The sequence below is a fragment of the Littorina saxatilis genome, linkage group LG12 (assembly GCF_037325665.1).
Source record: "Littorina saxatilis isolate snail1 linkage group LG12, US_GU_Lsax_2.0, whole genome shotgun sequence".
NCBI lineage: Eukaryota > Metazoa > Mollusca > Gastropoda > Littorinimorpha > Littorinidae > Littorina > Littorina saxatilis.
Window position 1 is genome coordinate 33326424 of NC_090256.1, and position 21290 is coordinate 33347713.

At 42.2% G+C, this 21290-nt stretch overlaps 1 protein-coding gene across 1 annotated transcript in view; it reads left to right on the plus strand.

The window, feature by feature from the left end:
- LOC138983067 (uncharacterized) overlaps positions 1-20874 on the plus strand; it is a 38192-nt gene extending 17318 nt beyond the window's left edge. Inside the window, exons 3-10 of the mRNA XM_070356472.1 lie at positions 9309-9752; positions 10077-10199; positions 10911-11045; positions 13910-14059; positions 14520-14819; positions 15139-15278; positions 15743-15956; positions 17385-20874. Coding sequence (XP_070212573.1) covers positions 9309-9752; positions 10077-10199; positions 10911-11045; positions 13910-14059; positions 14520-14819; positions 15139-15278; positions 15743-15956; positions 17385-17834 — 1956 coding nt within the window. The 3' untranslated portion in view covers positions 17835-20874. The remainder of the gene's footprint in view (positions 1-9308; positions 9753-10076; positions 10200-10910; positions 11046-13909; positions 14060-14519; positions 14820-15138; positions 15279-15742; positions 15957-17384) is intronic.
- Positions 20875-21290: the final 416 nt, after the last annotated feature.

Consider the following 21290-nt stretch of genomic DNA (forward strand, 5'->3'; position numbering starts at 1 on the left):
TGATTAACAGCAAATTTGGCGTAAATGGACATTTGCTTTTGCTTAACAAAACCTGATACAGAGCCACCGTGAAAAAATTAAGAAATCAGTAGTTTTTTTACAATTTTCAAAATGGCCGCCAATAAAAGGGTATTTAGGCATTTTTGATGCTACAAGACATTCTCTTGCAATAGAAACTAACACAAACACATTTTTAAACAAAACAATACATGTATTGTTGGTGCAGAGAATGATTGGACGGTGTGGGTGGCAGGGTTGAAGAATTTGTGGATTACCTAAACTGTGCAAAAATAAATATATTGCACCAATTTTCATACCAAAACGGAAACATTCATTCCTGTGCTGTTATATTCAATGTATGCTATTGAGGGCACTCAACTTGGCTAACTGGAACACTTTTAAGATAAAAGGTGGCCTTTACATGGGTTATTTGACCGCCGCCCAAATAAGGGTACCCCCAAAATAAAACTGATAAAAATGTAATGTATCAACTCAAAAGTCGACTAAAATTCATAATCGCTGTATTTCGAAAACGTTGTTTGTTCTCATGTGTTTACACAACTAGCACATTCCGGCAAGTGTCTATACTCAAAAGAAACTTTGGCAGTACTTGAAACAACCATCTGTCATATATACATGCGAAGTCAAAAATATGTGGGATGTAAGTCAACAAACCTGTGGCAGTTTTTAAAATATTATTTCGTGAAGATTTGAAAGTGTACTCAAACGGTTGAACTACGCCTCGTGCGTAGACACACATTCCTGAAAGTTTCAACGCAACCCACTTGGTCATTGCTAAAATACATGGATTTTAGTTGACTTGGGTATCCCTCAAATTTGACACATAAACATCTCATCCGTGAGATCGACACATACATCAGTAGGTACAATGGCACAACACTAGAAATATGCAAGATGGCGAAATAAAACAACCTGTTCTGGATGGATAATCAAGTTGACTTTCTCTTCGTATACAACAGTGACCCAGTTGTGCCTCAGGAATTGTCGGCTTTTTAAAAGGTACCCGAAGTTTTTGTCACATCTCTTTGTCACGTCAAGGGTATCCTTATTTTGACGGCGTAAAATGATGATGTTAAAAAAAAATGTGCCAGATAGCGAAGATGCGAGCCTTTAATGGCATAGACAGTTTGAATAAAATGACACAGGAATAAAAGTTTGAGTTGGGGTATGAAAATGGGTGCAATAATATTTTTGCACAGTTTAGATGCTGACAGTTTTCACAGGCATGCAAGCACATTTGCAGAGAGCTGTGCTCTGCAGTCGTTCTTAGCAGCATTTGCAGCGTTTTGTTGTACAGCTCTTCTTGCAGGCACACCTCATGAGTTCTCGGCACACGCTGGATACCTCTTGAAAGCTCGTCCAGAATGACTCCCACTTTCCAGCCTTGAACTGCCAGCCCACAGAGTTTGGAAGTCTAATAGGTAGATGGCTCTTCTCAATCTCATGTCCTGCAGCAGCACCTCACTTGTAAGGGGATTATGGTCAATTTGGCAGCTCTTTTTACTGAAGAGGTACCGTCTAGCACTGTTTACACCCAGTACGTTGCTGGTTTTGTCCTACAAATGTACACCAAAAAGCTCTTGTGCTGCCCTGTCAGTGGTACTCAGCTTACAAAGAGGAGCAGACAACCTGAAGAAAGTTTGAGTGACGTCTTCAAATGCTTGCCATACTTCCCAAGCCTTCTGATTCCCCAATACCATTGAAGAACGACATAGTGTCACAGCCTGTAAGGCTATGCAAAATGGGCAGACAGGGTGACTTCTCTTGGCCAATGGCTTTGGCAATGTGGCGATACACTTCACGAGCAGAAAAAAACGCAACACAGCTGGAATGAGAAGCAGACTGTCTGGCCTCCTCTACATCCATGGTGCAGGAAATCAGCCTGTGGTACCCTTCACACAAAAGATGAAAAGTGACATTTTTATTTGAATGTATTTGAATAATGTTTACTATCTCAGAGAGTCGGTCAAAGCCGGGTTAGCAAGTCTTCACACAACAGACCAAAATGAAAGAAAATTATATTTCATGAATTCGTATAATTCTTACTGTTTCAGGTTAAAAAACAAACAAACACAGTTTCCAGTGACCCAACTGATTCTGGAATCTTTCTGACCGCTACATTTATTCGCTTCAAACAGTCGCTAACAGAATGTTGACCATAGTGAGGGTTCGTACGTTAAACCCATCAAATTCACAGAGGTCGCTTACAAATGATGTGCAAACATGTTCCAATTAATACAAATAAAAAAATCTTACTGTTAAGATGTATTAGGTAACAAACCTTGATACAGTAGTACTAGTGAAATCGGCTCCCTTCTGTGGCACCGGAATAAATGCAGAACGCTTGTTCCCAGGAACCGGCATGTGGTGTAACTCTTGTATATATCCTGTAAAAATAAAATTCACACCAATGCACGGTCAACTTAAAATAAGCAAAAGGATGAGAAACAAGCAACAAACCAAAATTGTAAACTCAAAGAGCGGTACCTCTTCATTTTTCAAAACCACTTATCTCATTTGATTAGCATACACTGTATGCTTTTGTCTGTTACCTACCGTCTTTGAAAGTTTGATCACAACACTGTAAAGACATGGGGAGTGGAGTGTTTTTATCTCCAGCTGGTCATCCTACTATCTGGCCTACCCTCACTCAGTTTTTGACTCTACCCCTCCCAACCTTATGGAAGTCCTTAACGTAGGCAGGACTAATCATTTATCATACCATGAACAATCTCTTTCTCCTCGCCTTTTATTCAAAGTTCGTTTAATCTGTTTAAAATCACCAGCGTGGCGATCATGATTTCCTTACTTGTAATCAACAGATAGATCTAGATCTATCAGCATCACAATCCAGCTTGATGAGCTATTGCAAGATTACTCTGCATTTCAGCGCTTCACCCGATGAATAACAGACCCCAGGGGAGAATTAAACAGTAAAATGATGTGACATTGGTGAATGGATGCGTATTCTTGAAAACTTACCTTCAGAAACGTTGTTTTCGCTCAAATCAAAACACGCAATGTTGCGGAGGCCGCCATCTTGAATTTTCATGCTGCGGATATATAAAATTCTAAAAACGATCAAATTAAATACCAGAACACAAAAATACCCATAAGAGTATTTATGTCATGCATGTGTTATCAGCAGACAACTTCTGGTGCATGGTAAACCATTGAATTTTACATTTGCTGAGTTGGGAATATTTACTGCTGAGCGCTTTTGGTACGAATTTCGTCTGCTGTAAATGCAGCCTTTTATTCCCTATCAAAGACCAAAAAAAAAGATTTCTGAAGTGGCTCTGTATCTGAAATCCCTTAAATAATCATAAGGAACAATACCACAAAGTATGATGTTTGTTGCAAGATGTGAATGATTTATGAGTGCGTCTGCAACATACGAGCCCCACTACAATAGCTGACACACTAGCCACACCTGCACGGACTTGGCAGAAAAAGGGATGCAGCAGGCCTGTGTACCTAAACCCTGTGGCGGAGGTAAACGGTAACAACAAACAGACCGAGGACCCTGTTGCCGAAGACAACAGCTCAGTGCAAGAAAATCTTCTCTAGCTCTTCAAGACTCAAAACCTCAACAAGAAACTTGCCGAGGGATTCGAGGAGATGCAAAGAAACGTACGTGAATGTGATAGAAAATTGGGCAGTGTTTGAAAACGGAACAATGAATATTCGATCAAATAGTGCCACTTGCTTCACCTATGATCGATGTTCCAACAACATATCTGACAGAATGTGACTTTTCGGTTGATGCATATCTATCTTTCGAATCAGACGCGATCTGGTGCCCAAATCGCGAAATGAAAACTTGATGTGTAACCTGTCGCGAGCATTAGGGGAAGGGCTCCTACTATGGACCACTTTTTGTTTCATGCTGATAACTAGCTTGTTTTCTTGCGAAGAAGTTTCATTTTGTGTTTGCAATTGGTAGTCCTTCTCTCTTAGGTTAACCGTTAGGCCTAGTTAGAGTGAGTTAGCTCTGATAGATATTCAGCAAAAATTAAATTAAAAAAAAAAACGCGGGTTAAGGGGAGGAATTTACCCGATGCTCCCCAGCATGTCGTAAGAGGCGACTAACGGATTCTGTTTCTCCTTTTACCCTTGTTAAGTGTTTCTTGTATAGAATATAGTCAATGTTTGTAAAGATTTTAGTCAAGCAGTATGTAAGAAATGTTAAGTCCTTTGTACTGGAAACTTGCATTCTCCCAGTAAGGTAATATATTGTACTACGTTGCAAGCCCCTGGAGCAATTTGTTGATTAGTGCTTTTGTGAACAAGAAACAATTAACAAGTGGCTCTATCCCATCTCCCCCCTTTCCCCGTCGCGATATAACCTTCGTGGTTGAAAACGACGTTAAACACCAAATAAAGAAAGACAGAATTAAAACAAATCACAGATGGTCCATATTAGGAGCCTGGGCGTCCAATATGGACCAGTGAAGAGGCCATCACGAATCACTGTAAAAAGCTTCCTATACTTCAAAATAACATGATACAACTTAGTGTACAAGTCAGACTAATTCAAATATGCTTTTGATTTAGCTGTTTCGGGTTGATGAGAGCATTATTTGAAGCACATCAGGAAAATAAAGAAGCTTATCAAAAACGGAGTGAAAATAAGTGAAATTATCAACTTCCACGAAAAGAAGACTATTTGATATATTTTTGTGAAATCTCGAGGGCTAGTTATATGTTGTTTTCAGCAAGCTTCTTAATGAATTAATGAAAATAGCCGTTAGCTTTTATTTGTTTCGATTTGTTGAAGGTGGTCCATATTAGGGGACACACACTTTGATATTTGGCTATTCTTTTTTGTTTGCCGTAAAATCTCGGGGTCAACACTGCTAAAATGTAACAAATACGGTCTTAGCTGTCATATATAGCAATTTTTGTGTGATAACATCTTTGGCTGTGGACAGAAACGAGTCCGTTTTAGGCTGCAAATTTAGAGCGAACAGTGCCAAAAGTGAAAAAAAGAGAAAACGGTTTTGAGGTTTGTGTTTCTGCAACTGTTTTGACATGTGCAAGTTATCCAGAGAGGGTGAATAAAGCGAATGAAATTGTTTTGAGCGCTGTAGCGCCGTTAGTGTGTCAGAACCGGAGGTGGTCCATATTAGGAGCCGGTCCATATTAGGAGCCCTTCCCCTACAATGTGTTTACGTGAATAAACGTTCTGACTTCTCTCTCTCTCTCTCTCTCTCTCTCTCTCTCTCTCTCTCTCTCTCTCTCTCTCTCTCTCTCTCTCTCTCTCTCTCTCTCTCTCTCTCTCTCTCTCTCTCTCTCTCTCTTGAACACACATGCACACTCTCTCTCTCTCTCTCGCTCTCGCTCTCTCTCTCTCTTGAACACACATGCACACTCTCTCTCTCTCTCTCGCTCTCGCTCTCTCTCTCTCTCTCCCTCTCTCTCTCTCTCTCTCTCTCTCTCTCTCTCTCTCTCTCTCTCTCTCTCTCTCTCTCTCTCTCTCTCTTGAACACACATGCACACACAGACGCGCGCACACCCAGACGCACACACACAATAACACATGTGCACACAAAAATACACACACACGCCACGCGCGCGAGGGAAAGGCCGAAGAGGGGATAACGTCACGACGCATTGACGTCAAAATATCTTGACGTCGTCTACTTGCGCGAGCATTATGTTGTAGACTCGGAATTTACACCCGCATAAAGCGGCCTTGGGTGGCGTTCGATCAAAAATCGAATCGTAGAAACACCCAGCGTATTTAAAGCCATATGTACTTGATGACTATACACGCTAATTGCTTTACCAACAGCTGGAGACATGCTAAATTAAGTTCCCTGCAAAATATTGTGGTCTAGGACCCCTTCAATGTTGAGATATGTTAATTTTCATTTTGATCTGGATCGTCCTATTTATAGATTTGCCAACAGAGGTAGCCTTGACGCAAGGGAAATAACTCCGCGTCTTTGTTTACATCCAAAGTTTTTGAGACTCTAAAACAAGCTGTAATGCATGTATATGGTCCGCGCATGGCGACATATCGTCATTACATGGTCTTATGGTGCGTTTGACATCGATTATGGGCAAACTACACTTTGTAAACACGGGAGTGCGTACATATGCCTTTAAGTTAGTAGGGGAAAGGCTCCTAATATGGACCGGCTCCTAATATGGACCACCTCCTGTTCTGACAAACTAACGGCGCTAGAGCGCTCAAAACAATTTCATTCACTTTATTCACCCTCTCTGGATAAGTTGCACATGTCAAAACAGTTGCAGAAACACAAACCTCAAAACCGTTAGGCTTTTTCGCTTTTTACATTTAGTCAAGTTTTGACTAAATGTTTTAACGTAGAGGGGGAAATCGAGACGAGGGTCGTGGTGTATGTGCGTGTGTGTGTGTCTGTCTGTGTGTGTGTGTGTGTGTAGAGCGATTCAGACTAAACTACTGGACCGATCTTTATGAAATTTGACATGAGAGTTCCTGGGTATGAAATCCCCGAACGTTTTTTTCATTTTTTTTTTTATAAATGTCTTTGATGACGTCATATCCGGCTTTTCGTGAAAGTTGAGGCGGCACTGTCACGCCCTCATTTTTCAACCAAATTGGTTGAAATTTTGGTCGGGTAATGTTCGACAAAGCCCGGACTTCGGTATTGCATTTCAGCGTGGTGGCTTTAAAATTAATTAATGACTTTGGTCATTAAAAATCTGAAAATTGTAAAAAAAATATGTTTTTTATAAAACGATCCAAATTTACGTTTATCTTATTCTCCATCATTTGCTGATTCCAAAAACATATAAATATGTTATATTCGGATTAAAAACAAGCTCTGAAAATTAAATATATAAAAATTACGATCAAAATTAAATTTTCGAAATCAATTTAAAAACACTTTCATCTTATTCCTTGTTGGTTCCTGATTCCAAAAACATATAGATATGATATGTTTGGATTAAAAACACGCTCAGAAAGTTAAAACGAAGAGAGGTACAGAAAAGCGTGCTATCCTTCCCAGCGCAACTACTACCCCGCTCTTCTTGTCAATTTCACTGCCTATGCCGTGAGCGGTGGACTGACGATGCTACGAGTATACGGTCTTGCTGCGTTGCATTGCGTTCAGTTTCATTCTGTGAGTTCGACAGCTACTTGACTAAATGTTGTATTTTCGCCTTACGCGACTTGTTTTCACTTTTGGCAGCGTTCACTCCAAATTTGCCGACTAAAACGGACTCGTTTGTGTCCACAGCCAAAGCTTTCATAACACAAAAATGGCTATATTAACAGCTATTGTGTTTTCAACGTAGCAATAGGGTCCGATATTTAGACGAGACAAGTATAATGCCGACGAGTCGAAGACGAGTCGCATTATACTTGTTCGAGTCTAAATATCGGACCCTATTGCTACGCTGAAAACACAATAGCGATTATATAGCTGTTATGACCTTGATTTGTTGTTCCAAACTTACAAAATGACAGTTTTTGCGTCGATGCGTTGATCTCAGGTTTTGATAGCAGACAAACTTCTTACGCGCATCATGTTCGCGCAGACATGCACACCGCTACACGCTTTCTGACTTTGGAAGAAAAACTGACTCCAAGTGCATTCGACTTCACAACACAGTTGTTGAAACAGCTTTTTAAGTTGTCAGTGTATGCTGTTGTCGATAGAAACATCGCCGTGGTACAGATGGGTAAAGCGGAATCATGCGTCGGCCATTTTTCTCAATATGCTTTTGGATATTGAGTAAAATGGCCGACTTCCGCCGCATTATGCTTTGATGATCGGAAGAGACCATCCAATCACAGCCCCCGAATTCCCCCACGTGTTCATCAGAATAGCTATATATGACAGCTAAGACAGTATTTGTTACATTTTAACAGTGTGTACCCCGAATTTCTACTGCAAACAAAAAATAATAGCAAAACCTCAAAGTATGTGCGAGTCCCCTAATTGGACCACCTTCAACAAATCGAAGAAAATAAAAACTAAAGGCAATTTTCATTAATTCTTTAAGAAGCTTGCTGAAAATAACCTATAACTAGCCCTCGAGATAAAAAAAACAAAATATATAACAAATAGTCTTTTTTTGTGGAAGTTGATAATTTCACTTATTTTCACTCTGTTTTTGATAAGCTTCTTCAGTTTCCTGGTGTGCTTCAAATAATGCTCTCATCAACCCGAAACAGCTCAATCTAAAGCATATATATTTGAATAAGTCTGACTTGCACACTAAGTTGTATCATGTTATTTTGAAGTATAGGGGGCTTTTTACAGTGATTCGTGAAGACCGTTTCACTGGTCTATATTTCCCGCAGTGGGGCACTGCGGTTATGAAATTAAAGGCCCCTCCTGTTTTGGAACCGCAGGAGCTTTCTAGTTTGCTGTTAGGTAGATTTTTGGTTCCTCTTTCCTGTCATGCTCTCTTTTTCTTCATGAATTCTTTTCTTTTTTCTGCCTTCTTGCTCATTCACCTGTATTTTTTCCAAAAATCTCTTCTCTTGCCGCTTGTCTCGCGATTCATGTATAGTTTAATCTGTTAGTGTTCTGATGTAAGTCCAGCAGTAGATAGGTTAAGCCTATTTTAACATACTGGAAACTGGTAATCTTCCAGTAGGTATTAATTTAGTTTTACTAAAGCCTGCTGGGACACAAGTAATGGGTTAGTGCATTTGTAAACAGGAATCGCTTGACAAGTGGCCCCCTTCATCCCCCCCTTCCTCGTCCTGATATGGCTCTGCGTAGTCGGCTGGACGTTAAGCAACAAATAAACAAACAAACAAACAAACTGGTCTATATTGGGCGCCCAGGCTCCTAATATGGACCATTTGTGATTTTTTTCTGTTTTTAATTTTTGCTGAAGGTCTATCAAAGCTATTTCACTCTAATTAGGCCTAACTGTTAAACTAAGAGAGAAGGACTACCAACCACAAAATGAAACTTCTTCGCAAGAAAACAAGCTAGTTATCAGCAATAAGCAAAAAGTGGTCCATATTAGGGGCCCTTCCCCTATATTCCCAAAGTTTAACTTCTGTCCCCAACGCTAGCCACAGTTTGGCAACAACGAATGCTTCTTTATCATGTATTATCGGGAAGATAATTTCTCAAGTCGATCTCAGTATGTGTTCGTGGAATACCTCCAGCTTCGCTGGGATACTTTCTTTCCATCTCGGTGCTAGTTCTTATAGCAATTGACAAACGGACTTTTGTTTGATTAGTTGATTGATTGACGATTGACTGACTGACTTATCGATTGAGGGACTAAACTGATTGGCTGATCTAATCTTGCTACAACCACAGGTGCTCACCCAAGGACCACAAGGCATCAGATGCATTCTCTTCGGTCTGCTCGCCTTCAGTGTGGCGTCCCTTGTCCTCCTAACCCACAATCTCTACCAAACTTTCCCCGCCAAACACACAAGTCCAAACGTTCCTGGCTGCAACGTACCCCAGTATGACCCGTTCGACCCCATCACCAAGCAGTTCGTGAAGAATCTTCCGCCGTATCCTTGCGAGCGAAAACCATGGTTGACAAAAGTGGTTGGAAATGTTCTGAAGGTTGATTGGGACGTGTTGGTCAAACATGGAGAGAGCCTTGTAAAGTGTGAATACCAGGTCATTGTCAGGGAATCCGACGACGAAGTGAGGTTTACTGAGTCTGTGAGCTTTACCGACGAGGCGAGGTTGAGCGAAGAAGTGGAGTTTCTTCAGGCGAGTTGCTTGACCAAGATGGCGTCAGGGAAGGTGAGTTGGGAAGAAGATGATGAAGAAGGGGAGAGAAAAGAGTGGGAAGGGGGTAGGTGTGTGTGTGTGTGTGTGTGTGTGTGTGTGTGTGTGTGTGTGTGTGTGTGTGTGTGTGTGTGTGTGTGTTTGAGAGAGAGAGAGAGAGAGAGAATGTGTGTGTTTGAGTGAAGGAGCAACACCAAGATTATGAGGGAGAGATCGAGGGGAAGCAGCAAAACTACTTTACTGAAAGAATATATACATTTATCAGGCATTTCTTTAAGGGGTAACGAACAAGACTCGCCATCTAACGTTTAACCTGTTGATGGATTTTTCTACCCACAGGAAAAGAATTTCCGAACTTATCACCACGTTCTGCGGGAAAAGCCTGAAGTGGAGAGACAGCTTGAGAAACGTCTGTTGAATCGAAACGAAACGCTACAAAATGCTCATCCACACTACAAACAGGCAAGTGACACTTGTAACACAATCAGTGTAATTACAGAATCCGAAACGACAGTTTTCAGTTTAAAGATGCAGGACTAATAGTTGGAAAACCAGAACTAAATAGCGTATTACCCCGAAATCGGCATATTGCTTCTTAATGGCGGGTTAAAAACGGTCATACACGTAAACCCACTGGTGCAAATAAGACGAGTGTACGTAGGAGTTTCAGCCCATGAACGTAGAAGAAGAAAAAGAAGAAGACATGGCTTACAGTGAACATGATGGCAAAGGGAGGAGCAGCCAGAGTGTCTTGGTCTTCCGCAGAACATGTATTCCCCTTCACTCATTCCGCCAGCGGATGCGCGAGGAGGGTTCAGAAACTTAGAGCCGAGGAGGAGTTGGGTACAAGTGTTCGTGAGAGAAAGAGACTGAGAGAGAGGGGATGTGGAGGGGGGAGGGGGTCGAGAAACATTTGTAACTGCAGAGTTCAAAGTCATGTTTGTGTTCCTCCTACATCTCATCCACCTCCCGATCCCATCATTTTTCTCATTTGCAAAAATGTATCGGGTTTGATTTTAGTTGCTGCGCTCTGTCGGGCTTCAATGAGGCTAGGGTCGGGCGTAAATCGACCATGATGACCTCGAAGTTTCATATGGAATTCTATTAATGTGTAAATGTACTAGTGTACAGGTTACAAAATTCCAGTAATGTGGAATGTTTACGTCTTTTCAGGCGAAGAGCTGGATGAATGTCATGCTGGTAGGACTAGACTCCATGTCAAGGTTCAGCACAATTCGGCTGATGCCACGTCTACGTCACTTCCTGTCCAATCAGCTGCACGCCATCGAAATGACAAACTACAATAAGGTGACTGGTCAGTCGATTATTTCACAAAAACCGACGGAGAAATTACCAGGACAGAAATATTGGTGGGGAGGGTCGGGGCGGGGGGGTCGGCCAGTAAAATGCGCTCTTCTCACTGCTGAAGGAAAATGTTTCTATGTCAGGAAAAAGAGACTGAATACAACTGTAGTAGCTTTGGAAAAAAACCATGGTATCACCATTTATACGGGTTCTGTCTTTGACCAGCCTGGATAGTGACCCATGATGTGTTTTCTAGTCGTACTGAAGATATCAACGCACATGGTACTTCTTATCAAAGGCCCGGGGGTGTTGAGAGGTGCAGAATAATCATTAAGAGGTATATACTCCTGAAGCCTGTAGAACATGGAGAAGAACCACCATCAGAGGTCAGGGCTTTGAATTTGTGTCTAAAATGTATGACAAAGAGGGCTAAATATGACAATTTGTGCAACAGACAAACGACAAGTGGGGCTGAAATATGAGAAACTAGATGAATACCCGCTTCGCCGGGACTGAGAAGTCGAGCCGAATACCCGGCTGCGCCGGGAACCCGGCTTTGCCGGCGCACCGCACGAAGGAAGGGAGATAAACGCGCAAAACACTGGAGAAGAGTAAAAATAGTATAACGGGAATATGGATTGAGCGTTGTCGACAGTGACCTTCTAAAAATAAAAAACGGGAATATGGATTGACGCCACACGAAGGAAGGAAGATAAACGCTGAAAACACTGGAGAAGATAAGGAAGAGTTACAGGGAATGGATTCAGAGAAAAACCAAAATCGGTTCAGCGCTGCGCGCTGAGAGCACGTGTTGAAATATCTCATCGAGCAGGTTGTGTCCGGGGTGTACCTGATTATCTATATATATATATATATATACGACTTGTGTCTGTCTGTGTGTGTGTGTGTGTGTGTCTGTGTGTCTGTGTATCTGTGTATTTGTGTATTTGTGTATTCGCCATGCACGGCCAAAGTTCTCGATGGATCTGCTTCAAATTTGGTGGGCTTATTCAGAGAGACCCCGGACACAACCTCATCGATGAGATATTTCAACACGTGCTCTCAGCGCGCAGCGCTGAACCGATTTTGGTTCCACCTCAGCTATTTTGGTTCCACCTCAGCTACCCGGGCCCCCATACCGACACACCATAGCCGCTACACCACATCACAACGCCAAAGTTCTCGGTGGATCTTTTTCAAATTTGGACACCGTTTTCAGCGACACCCCGGACACAATATCATCGATGAGATATTTCAACACGTGCTCTCAGCGCGCAGCGCTGAACTGATTTTGGTTTTTGTGTTCATTTCACCATTATAAGTAACTCTTCCTTATCTTCTCCAGTGTTTGGCGTTTATCTCCCTTCCTTCGTGTGGCTTTCCCGTTCAGTTGTAAGTTACTATTACTATTTTTAGAATGTCACTGCGCTGTCCACTGCGCTGTCCACAACGCTTCCCTTGCACCCGTAAGTTGTTCTTACTGTCAAAGTGAAAAGGTCGAATCAATTTATAGCCACGCGAAAAATACACTCTCACCTATCTCTATATATTTATAGATACAGATATGCATATATATATACGGCTTCTCTGTGTGTGTGTGTGTTTGTGTGTGTGTGTGGGCAAAAACCTGTGTATTGTAGAGTTCTGTTTGTGATGTGGTCTAGCGGCTTTTGTCTGTCTGTATGTTCTGGCATGTGAGAAGCCACAGCAGATAATGTAGGGCTAAGAAATAAGCTCTAAAATTCTCAATCCCGTTTGACAGGACTTCGCCTTCAAAGGTGATTGTGGTGAACCGCCACGCTGTCTGTCTCTGTCTCGCGCCGTTCACCCCAAATTCCCGTTTCTGAGTAACTATTTTTAGAATGTCACTGCACTGTCCAGAACGCTTCCCTTGCACCCGTAAGTTGTTCTTACTGTCAAAGTGAAAAGGTCGAATCAATTTATAGCCACGCGAAAAATACACTCTCACCTATCTCTATATATTTATAGATATAGATATACATATATATATATATACGGCTTCTCTGTGTGTGTGTTTGTGTGTGTGTGTGTGGGCAAAAACCTGTGGATTGTAGAGTTCTGTTTGTGATGGGGTCTAGCGGCTTTTGTCTGTCTGTATGTTCTGGCATTTGAGAAGCCACAACAGATAATATAGGGCTAAGAAATAAGCTCTAAAATTCTCAATGCCGTTTGACAGGACTTCGCCTGCAGAGGTGATTGTGATGAACCGCCACGCTGTCTGTCTCTGTCTCGCGATTCACCCCGGCGAAGCCGGGTATTCCTCTAGTGGCCATTAAATTTGAAACAGATTTATCGAGAACCTTGGGCGTGCATCGCGGACACACACACACACACACACAGTCACAAGTCGTATATATATATAGATAGACCAGATGAATACCCGCTTCGCCGGGTGTACGCCGGCTTTGCCGGCGCACCGCACCGCACGGAGGAAGGGAGAGAAACGCGGCTGAAAACACTGGAGAAGATAAGGAAGAGTTACTGGGAATGGATCCAGAGAAAAACCAAAATCGGTTCAGCACTGCGCGCTGAGAGCACGTGTTGAAATATCTCATCGATGAGGTTGTGTCCGGGGTGTAGCTGAATACGGTCTCCAAATTTGAAAAAGATCCACCGAGAACTTTGGCCGTTCATCGCGGACACACACACACACACACACACACACACACACACACACACACACACACACACACACACACACACACACACACACAGACAGACACAAGTCGTATATATATATATAGATAGAAGATAGAAGATGTGTGCTTCAGATGCAGGGCTCATTTATGAAAATATGTACCATATAAATGACAACGAGAGCTGAATCATGAGAATGTGTTCAACAGGTAGGCGACAACACGTTCCCAAACATCCTTGGTCTGACGACTGGACGAAAAGTGGATGAGGATTCACAGGACGTGTTGAGTCATATCGGCGTCATCACCAAGACACACATGGACAGGCAGGACCTCCGTTTTCTCTGGAACGATTTCGAGGTGAGTTTGTATAATGAGGTGAAAAAGGAGGAGGATTAAGCAAGAGATTCACATGGCGTGTTGAGTCTTATAACAGGCAGGACCTCCGTTTTCTCTGGAACGATTTCGAGGTGAGTTTGTATAATGAGGTGAAAAAGGAGGAGGAAGCAAGAGATTCACATGGCGTGTTGAGTCTTATAACAGGCAGGACCTCCGTTTTCTCTGGAACGATTTTGAGGTGAGTTTGTATAATGAGGTGAAAAAGGAGGAGGAAGCAAGAGATTCACATGGCGTGTTGAGTCTTATAACAGGCAGGGACTTCGTTTTCTCTGGAACGATTTCGAGGTGAGTTATTGTGATGAGGTGGAGAAAGAGGAGGAGGAGGGGTGGATAAAATCGGTCTGTTTTTGTCACCCACTGAAGCAATAATTGTATATGATGTATGCAGATGGTACAGTCTCACCACCCACTTGTTTTACAGGAACAGGGCTACATGACGCTGTTTGCCGAAGACTCGCCTTTAATCGGGGCGTTCAACTGGAACAAAGGGTCGGGGTTTGTGGATCCTCCCACCCACTATTACTATCGCCCAATGGAGCTAGCCAAGGCGTCTCACAGTAAGCTCTTCACCCATGGATCACGGTGTTTCGCTGGTTTACCCAACGACGAGTTGTTGCTGAACTACACTCTGGATTTTTGTCGCCTGTTGAAGGACAGGCCGCATTTCAGTCTGACGTTTCTGTGTACTGGCACTCATGGGGACATCAACGGAGGAAGCTCGGTAAGGCACTGTGTTATTTTGTAATGTGTGTTGTGATTGTAGCGCTAGGAATTTGCTGTGCAATTTTACACAGTAACGTTACATTGTAATGACAACGTTGAATTAATTCATAGGGGTGGACACGGCGCATCACAATTCACACATTGTTACCCTCGGAAATCGCTCAACAGTTTTTGCAATATCGTTTTAATATGTATTGATAACTTTGAACTGGTGGGTAAAGATGAACGAATATCACACATTGCTACCCTCGGAAGTAGCTCAACAGTATAGTCTGTAACGCTACGTTGTAAGGACAACGTTCAACTGGTTGTTGCAGGTGGAAGGGTATCACGAGCAATTCTTGACCACCCTGAAGGCGGAGGGATTGCTGGACAACACTCTGTTGGTCTACTTCAGTGACCATGGCGTCAGGGGGCTGAGAAGTGCGCGAGGATTCAGAAAGACGCCTATGGGAAAGTAAGCCGCGAGGCAGTATTTAGTTTTGAGTTGATCAACTAAGAAAATGTACTTCTGTTACCGGAGTGATCGGGAACTGAAAAGTACGTAGCACGGATTTAGAAAGACCCCTCCCACCCCCCATGAGAAAGCGAGCTTCACGCTATTTTCAAGAGACAGCAATGATCGATGATAAACTCACGTGACCCCTGATAAACACATCTTGGGATACGATACTTGTTGCTTTAATGTATTTGTGTACACAGTTTAGTTCAGATCAGACGTCAGTTTTCTTGTCATCAATATATATCCAGCCTCTGATTTGTGCACACACGCTAAACAGTACGTATTTCGTTTAGAGTGTACCTTCTGGTCTGATTACATAGGCCTACGCTGAACAGTTCAAATGATAGATTTTAGTTAGGTATTTCACGTACGGTAATGAATTCAATGCTCAGTTCAAACATGGCTTCGTTTCTTGACAGGTTCGAAGAGATGCGCCCTTTTCTGTTTCTCGCCTTCCCACCCTGGTTTCGGGAGGCGTACCCAGACCTGGTTGAACGCGTGCAGGAGAATGCTGCCCGCATGACGACCCCCTTCGACATCCATTCCACACTTCTTGACGTGCTATATCTCGGCACCAAGGACCCTTACATCGGCCAACGGAAAACTATCCATGGAATCAGTCTGTTTGATGAGGTACACAGACTAACTTTACTTGGTTAAACTAGTAACTAAATATTGCTGGGGACAAAACCACCTAGAATTAAGATCCCATGAAGAACTATATAAGATGTCGAATTTGGATGGTGCTAAACTTTTACCCACCCCCCGCGGGTTAGGGGGAAGAATTTACCCGATGCTCCCCAGCATGTCGTAAGAGGCGACTAACGGATTCTGTTTCTCTTTCTACCCTTGTTAAGTGTTTCTTGTATAGAATATAGTCAATTTTTGTGAAGATTTTAGTCAAGCAGTATGTAAGAAATGTTAAGTCCTTTGTACTGGAAACTTGCATTCTCCCAGTAAGGTAATACATTGTACTACGTTGCAAGCCCCTGGAGCAAATTTTTGATTAGTGCTTTTGTGAACAAGAAACAATTAACAAGTGGCTCTATCCCATCCCCATCCCCCCTTTCCCCGTCGCGATATAACCTTGAACGGTTGAAAACGACGTTAAACACCAAATAAAGAAAGACAGAAACTTTTACCCACAGCTGTAAGAGTACATGATCCGACAGAGAAGAGGTAGCACACTGGGGCTTCTCATGTCTCTATGCGTGTATTTGTGTTTGTTTGAGCAAATGTTTAAAGGCACACACAGCTTCACGTAAACCATCAGTTTCTGGTCACAGACACTGTCAGGCTTTTACACACAGTATAAACACCCTTTCGTTTAAACACTCACCGCTTGAGAACATCCCATGTGCCCTCCGTAAAGAGCGAGCATTTTTCAAAGAATTTATTTGTGCATGGCCAGTCGGATTTACAATGAGATAAATCGGACGCCTCGTTTTGGCGCTAGACCTAACTTTTAAAATCTAAATAACAAATTGACAGCTTGTTACACAAACATTCTGAAATCATAAAATAATTCTTTTTTCATCAAGACGAGATCAGATTCGAAGTTTTGAAAGTTTGAAAAAACGGAACCCGGAAGTCACGCAAGGTCATGTTTTCTCAAGCAGACGAATTTTCTGCATAGCGCTTGGATCTTTGAAGTCAACCGCCGCTGATAAGTTCGTGTGACTCGCAGCCGTTTGTTGCGTTTTAGATTCAGAGGTACACAATAACGTGCTATTGCAGATACAGCGAGTCGCATTGAAATCACAAACTGGCGACTAAATTGTGAGAGAAAAAGGAAAGTTTATCACACGGGTTCACAATGGCTCAGGGATTAGATAAACCACGAAAACAGGTGTGTGGTTTACGCGAGCTATTCAAACGAACTGTGTCATTGAATGCTATTAAATGCTATTGCAAGTGTGTTTGATAAGGTTATAGAACTGCTTTTTTAATGAGAAGATTTAAATCGTTCTGTAAACCATTTGAGGCAGACTGGGCCTTTAATGTACTCTCCCGGTCCTTGGTCCAGTTCAACACGTCTGTAATTTTGTCTCATTTCCACAGATTCCAGTCGGCCGGACGTGTGTGGACGCCGGAATTCCTGTTCAGTACTGCGTTTGTCTCAAAGACCGCCCGCTTTCCACACAATCTGCACAAGCCCATGATGCGGGCACCGCTCTCATAGCAGCGTTGAACGCGGCCCAGAAAGACTTCACAGACAAGTGCCATAGTCTGACGTTACAAGACGTCACTGACTTCGTTCAAGTGGATGGGGGAGGGATGTTTCTAGATCTCATCTGCGACGGGTTCTTACCGGACAAATCTTTGTATCGAGTAACGGTAAACGCTCAGCCTAGTGGTGCGGTGTTCGAGGGGACGCTATCGAAGTGTAGCAGGTTGTCGCCCTTTGAAATGCAAGGGGAAGTGAATCGTCTCAATTTGTATGGAAATTCTTCCCATTGTGTGCGTGACGTTCCGCTTCTGAAGAAAATCTGCTTCTGCAAGGGTTTATGATGATTGGTGCGAGTTCTAAATGTTTGGCTTCTTTTATTTATAACTTGGGGTCTTGGGTGGTCGTTTCGGACATCTTAGAGAGAGAGAGAGAGTGTGTGTGTGTGTGTGTGTGTGTGTGTGTGTGTGTGTGTGTGTGTGTGTGTGTATGTATGTGTGTGTGTGTGTGTGTGTGTGGGGGTGTGTGTGTGTGTGTGTGTGTGTGTGTGTATTAATGATAACACTTTCCATGTTTATTGAGCTATTATCAGCTCTAGTTTAGGCCCAAAAAAAAAATTGTCTGTTTAGGGTAACCCGACCGACCCTATCGATTTGGCGCCGACCCAAAAACTTTTTTTTGATTTCAAAAAAAAAAAAAAAAAGAGGTAAAAATGCTAAAAAGAGACATTTGGCGTTTCTTTCTCTCCCTTTCTCTCTGTTTTATTTATACGTTAGTTTTGAAACATGTATTCATCAAATATAAGAAGTGAATGTTCAGCCAACATAGCATTTACAAAAAAAAAAAAAAAAAAAAAAACCTACCTACCTACCGACCCTACTTTTTTTGGTCATGTTACCCTAAACAGACAATTTTTTTTTTTTTGCCTTATAAATTACCAATGGAGTGAGTATTCTCCAACCGACTTCCAGTATGGATAAGAATAAATCAAAACTTGACTAAATGTAAAAAAATCACACTGTGACTTACCAGTTGCCAAACCACAAAGATTCGAATAAAATTCGAATGTGATGTTTTGGGGAGTGGAGACTGGTAGCATTTCTTGTAAGTATGTACAATGCTATGTTAGTCTGTGAAAGACTGAGGGTGCTTGACAGGAAGGAGGGGGAGGGGTGCGTGGGTAGGTGCATGCCGGATTGCTCTCTGTGTGTTGAACCATTACTCTCTGTGTGTTGAACCATTACTGTCTGTGTGTTGAACCATTACTCTCTCTGTGTGTTGAACCATTACTCTCTCTGAGTTGAACCATTGCTCTCTGTGTGTTGAACCATTACTTTCTGTGTGTTGAACCATTGCTCTCTCTGAGTTGAACCATTGCTCTCTGTGTGTTGAACCATTGCTCTCTCTGAGTTGAACCATTGCTCTCTCTGAGTTGAACCATTGCTCTCTGTGTGTTGAACCTCTCTGTGTGTTGAACCCTTGCTCTCTCTGAGTTGAACCATTGTTCTCTGTGAGTTGAACCATTGCTCTCTCTGTGTTGAACAATTGCTCTCTCTGAGTTGAACCATTACTCTCTGTGTGTTGAACCATTACTCTCTGTGTGTTGAACCATGATTGCTCTCTGTGTGTTGAACCATTACTCTCTGTGTGTTGAACCATGATTGCTCTCTGTGTGTTGAACCATTACTCTCTCTGAGTTGAACCATTGCTCTCTGTGTGTTGAACCATTACTTTCTGTGTGTTGAACCATTGCTCTCTCTGAGTTGAACCATTGCTCTCTGTGTGTTGAACCATTGCTCTCTCGATCTGAGTTGAACCATTGGTCTCTGTGTGTTGAACCATTGCTCTCTCTGAGTTGAACCATTGCTCTCTGTGTGTTGAACCATTGCTCTCTGTGTGTTGAACCATTGCTCTCTCTGAGTTGAACCATTGCTCTCTCTGAGTTGAACCATTGCTCTCTGTGTGTTGAACCATTGCTCTCTGTGTGTTGAACCATTGCTCTCTCTGAGTTGAACCATTGCTCTCTGTGTGTTGAACCATTACTCTCTCTGAGTTGAACCATTGCTCTCTGTGTGTTGAACCATTGCTCTCTCGATCTGAGTTGAACCATTGGTCTCTGTGTGTTGAACCATTGCTCTCTCTGAGTTGAACCATTGCTCCCTGTGTGTTGAACCCATTGCTCTCTGTGTGTTGAACCATTACTCCCTGTGTGTTGAACCATTACTCCCTGTGTGTTGAACCATTACTCTGTGTGTTGAACCATTGCTCTCTCTGAGACTGAATAGTGCATTTAGCAAAAGAATGGATGCTAAATAATAGATAACAGAGCAATGTTGTTGGTTATATATCACATGTGTGTTCAATAAACGCGACCAAATTCACATATTTCTAAGTAAACTAATGCGCTATGACCGATTCAATAGTCGTGTTCAAAAGAGGCAGATTAGCGATCGCGCGAGTCAACACCCAATCATGTACACGATCTGACGACTGAACAGTGCATTTAGCAAAAGAATGGATGCTAAAATCAATAACAGAGCAATGTTGTTGTTTATATAACACATGTGTGTTCATTAAACGCGACCAACTTCACATAAGTACTGAGTAAACGGGGTTTTCGGACTTGTGTTAGTTAGTTGATAAAAAGGCTGGATGAGAAGCCTTGTTCATGGGAGAGCAATCCGCTCGACTGTTTAACGACCTGATTCATCTCCCCTTGTATGCGCATGCGCGTTGACCTCATTCAGAAGGATTGTTCAGGCAGAGTTTTCAGATCGTGACACCGGCAGTGGATGTGAACCTTGCAATTTGTACAAAATCGTGAAAGGTTGACCAGGAAAATATTTATGACAAAGGGTGAAACTTGATTATGTTCGAGTACGAGTAGCCTTTTTTTTTTTTTTTAGACGTTATGCGATTAAATGTTGACTATGATTGATATCAAACATTTCACATGCACATAATATATTGAACGATTTTAGCTGTATGTTTGAACTTGTTGTGGTGGTAGCAGAAAGGATCGATACATGCAGACAGACTGTCGACTAGTGAATGTAGGAAGGCACATTAGGTGACCTTTGATGAGAAGAAAGATGATTTGTGGCCCAAATAAATGAGTGAACGTGGGAGTTTCAGCTCATGAACAAAAAAGAAGAATATGCAGTTTTGATGGAGCTTTTTAGTGCTATTTCTACACACAGACATGACCGTGTGGACATTCGCCTTATGTTACTGTTTACAACCTGTTTTAGTATTTGCTCTTAGAGCAACTTTTCGATGCAGTTTAAAGACATGCATTCGATTCTAGTTTGTGTTTTTAAGCAAATCTTGTAATACTGACATATAATTATTTGTGTTTGATGAAGTAAAACAGAGACGAATTCATGTGTGCTTTCATTTTAAGCTTCATAACGATACTGAGGAAACTTTCACGTTTTGTTTTGTTTTGTTCAGAATGCTTTATGTATGTGCTTCAGTGTGTGTGTGTGTGTGTGTGTGTCCGAGATTAAGTGTGTGCGTGTGTGTGTGTGTTTGAGTTTGTATTTCTTTTTGTAAATGCTTAAGTATAGTGTGTGAGTGAGTGTGTTTGTGCGTGCGTGTTATTGTACATGTGTGATAGGGTGGAGTGGAAAGGGGGGTGAATAGGCCAGGAAGCATAAATGAGACGCCAAGACAGAGGTTGCGATAACGTGACTTTTACTTAACGTACACCAGAAGCAAACAGAAAGTTAACACCAGAAAGTTAACACCAGAAAGTTAACACCAGAAAGTTAACACCAGAAAGTTAACTCCAGAAAGTT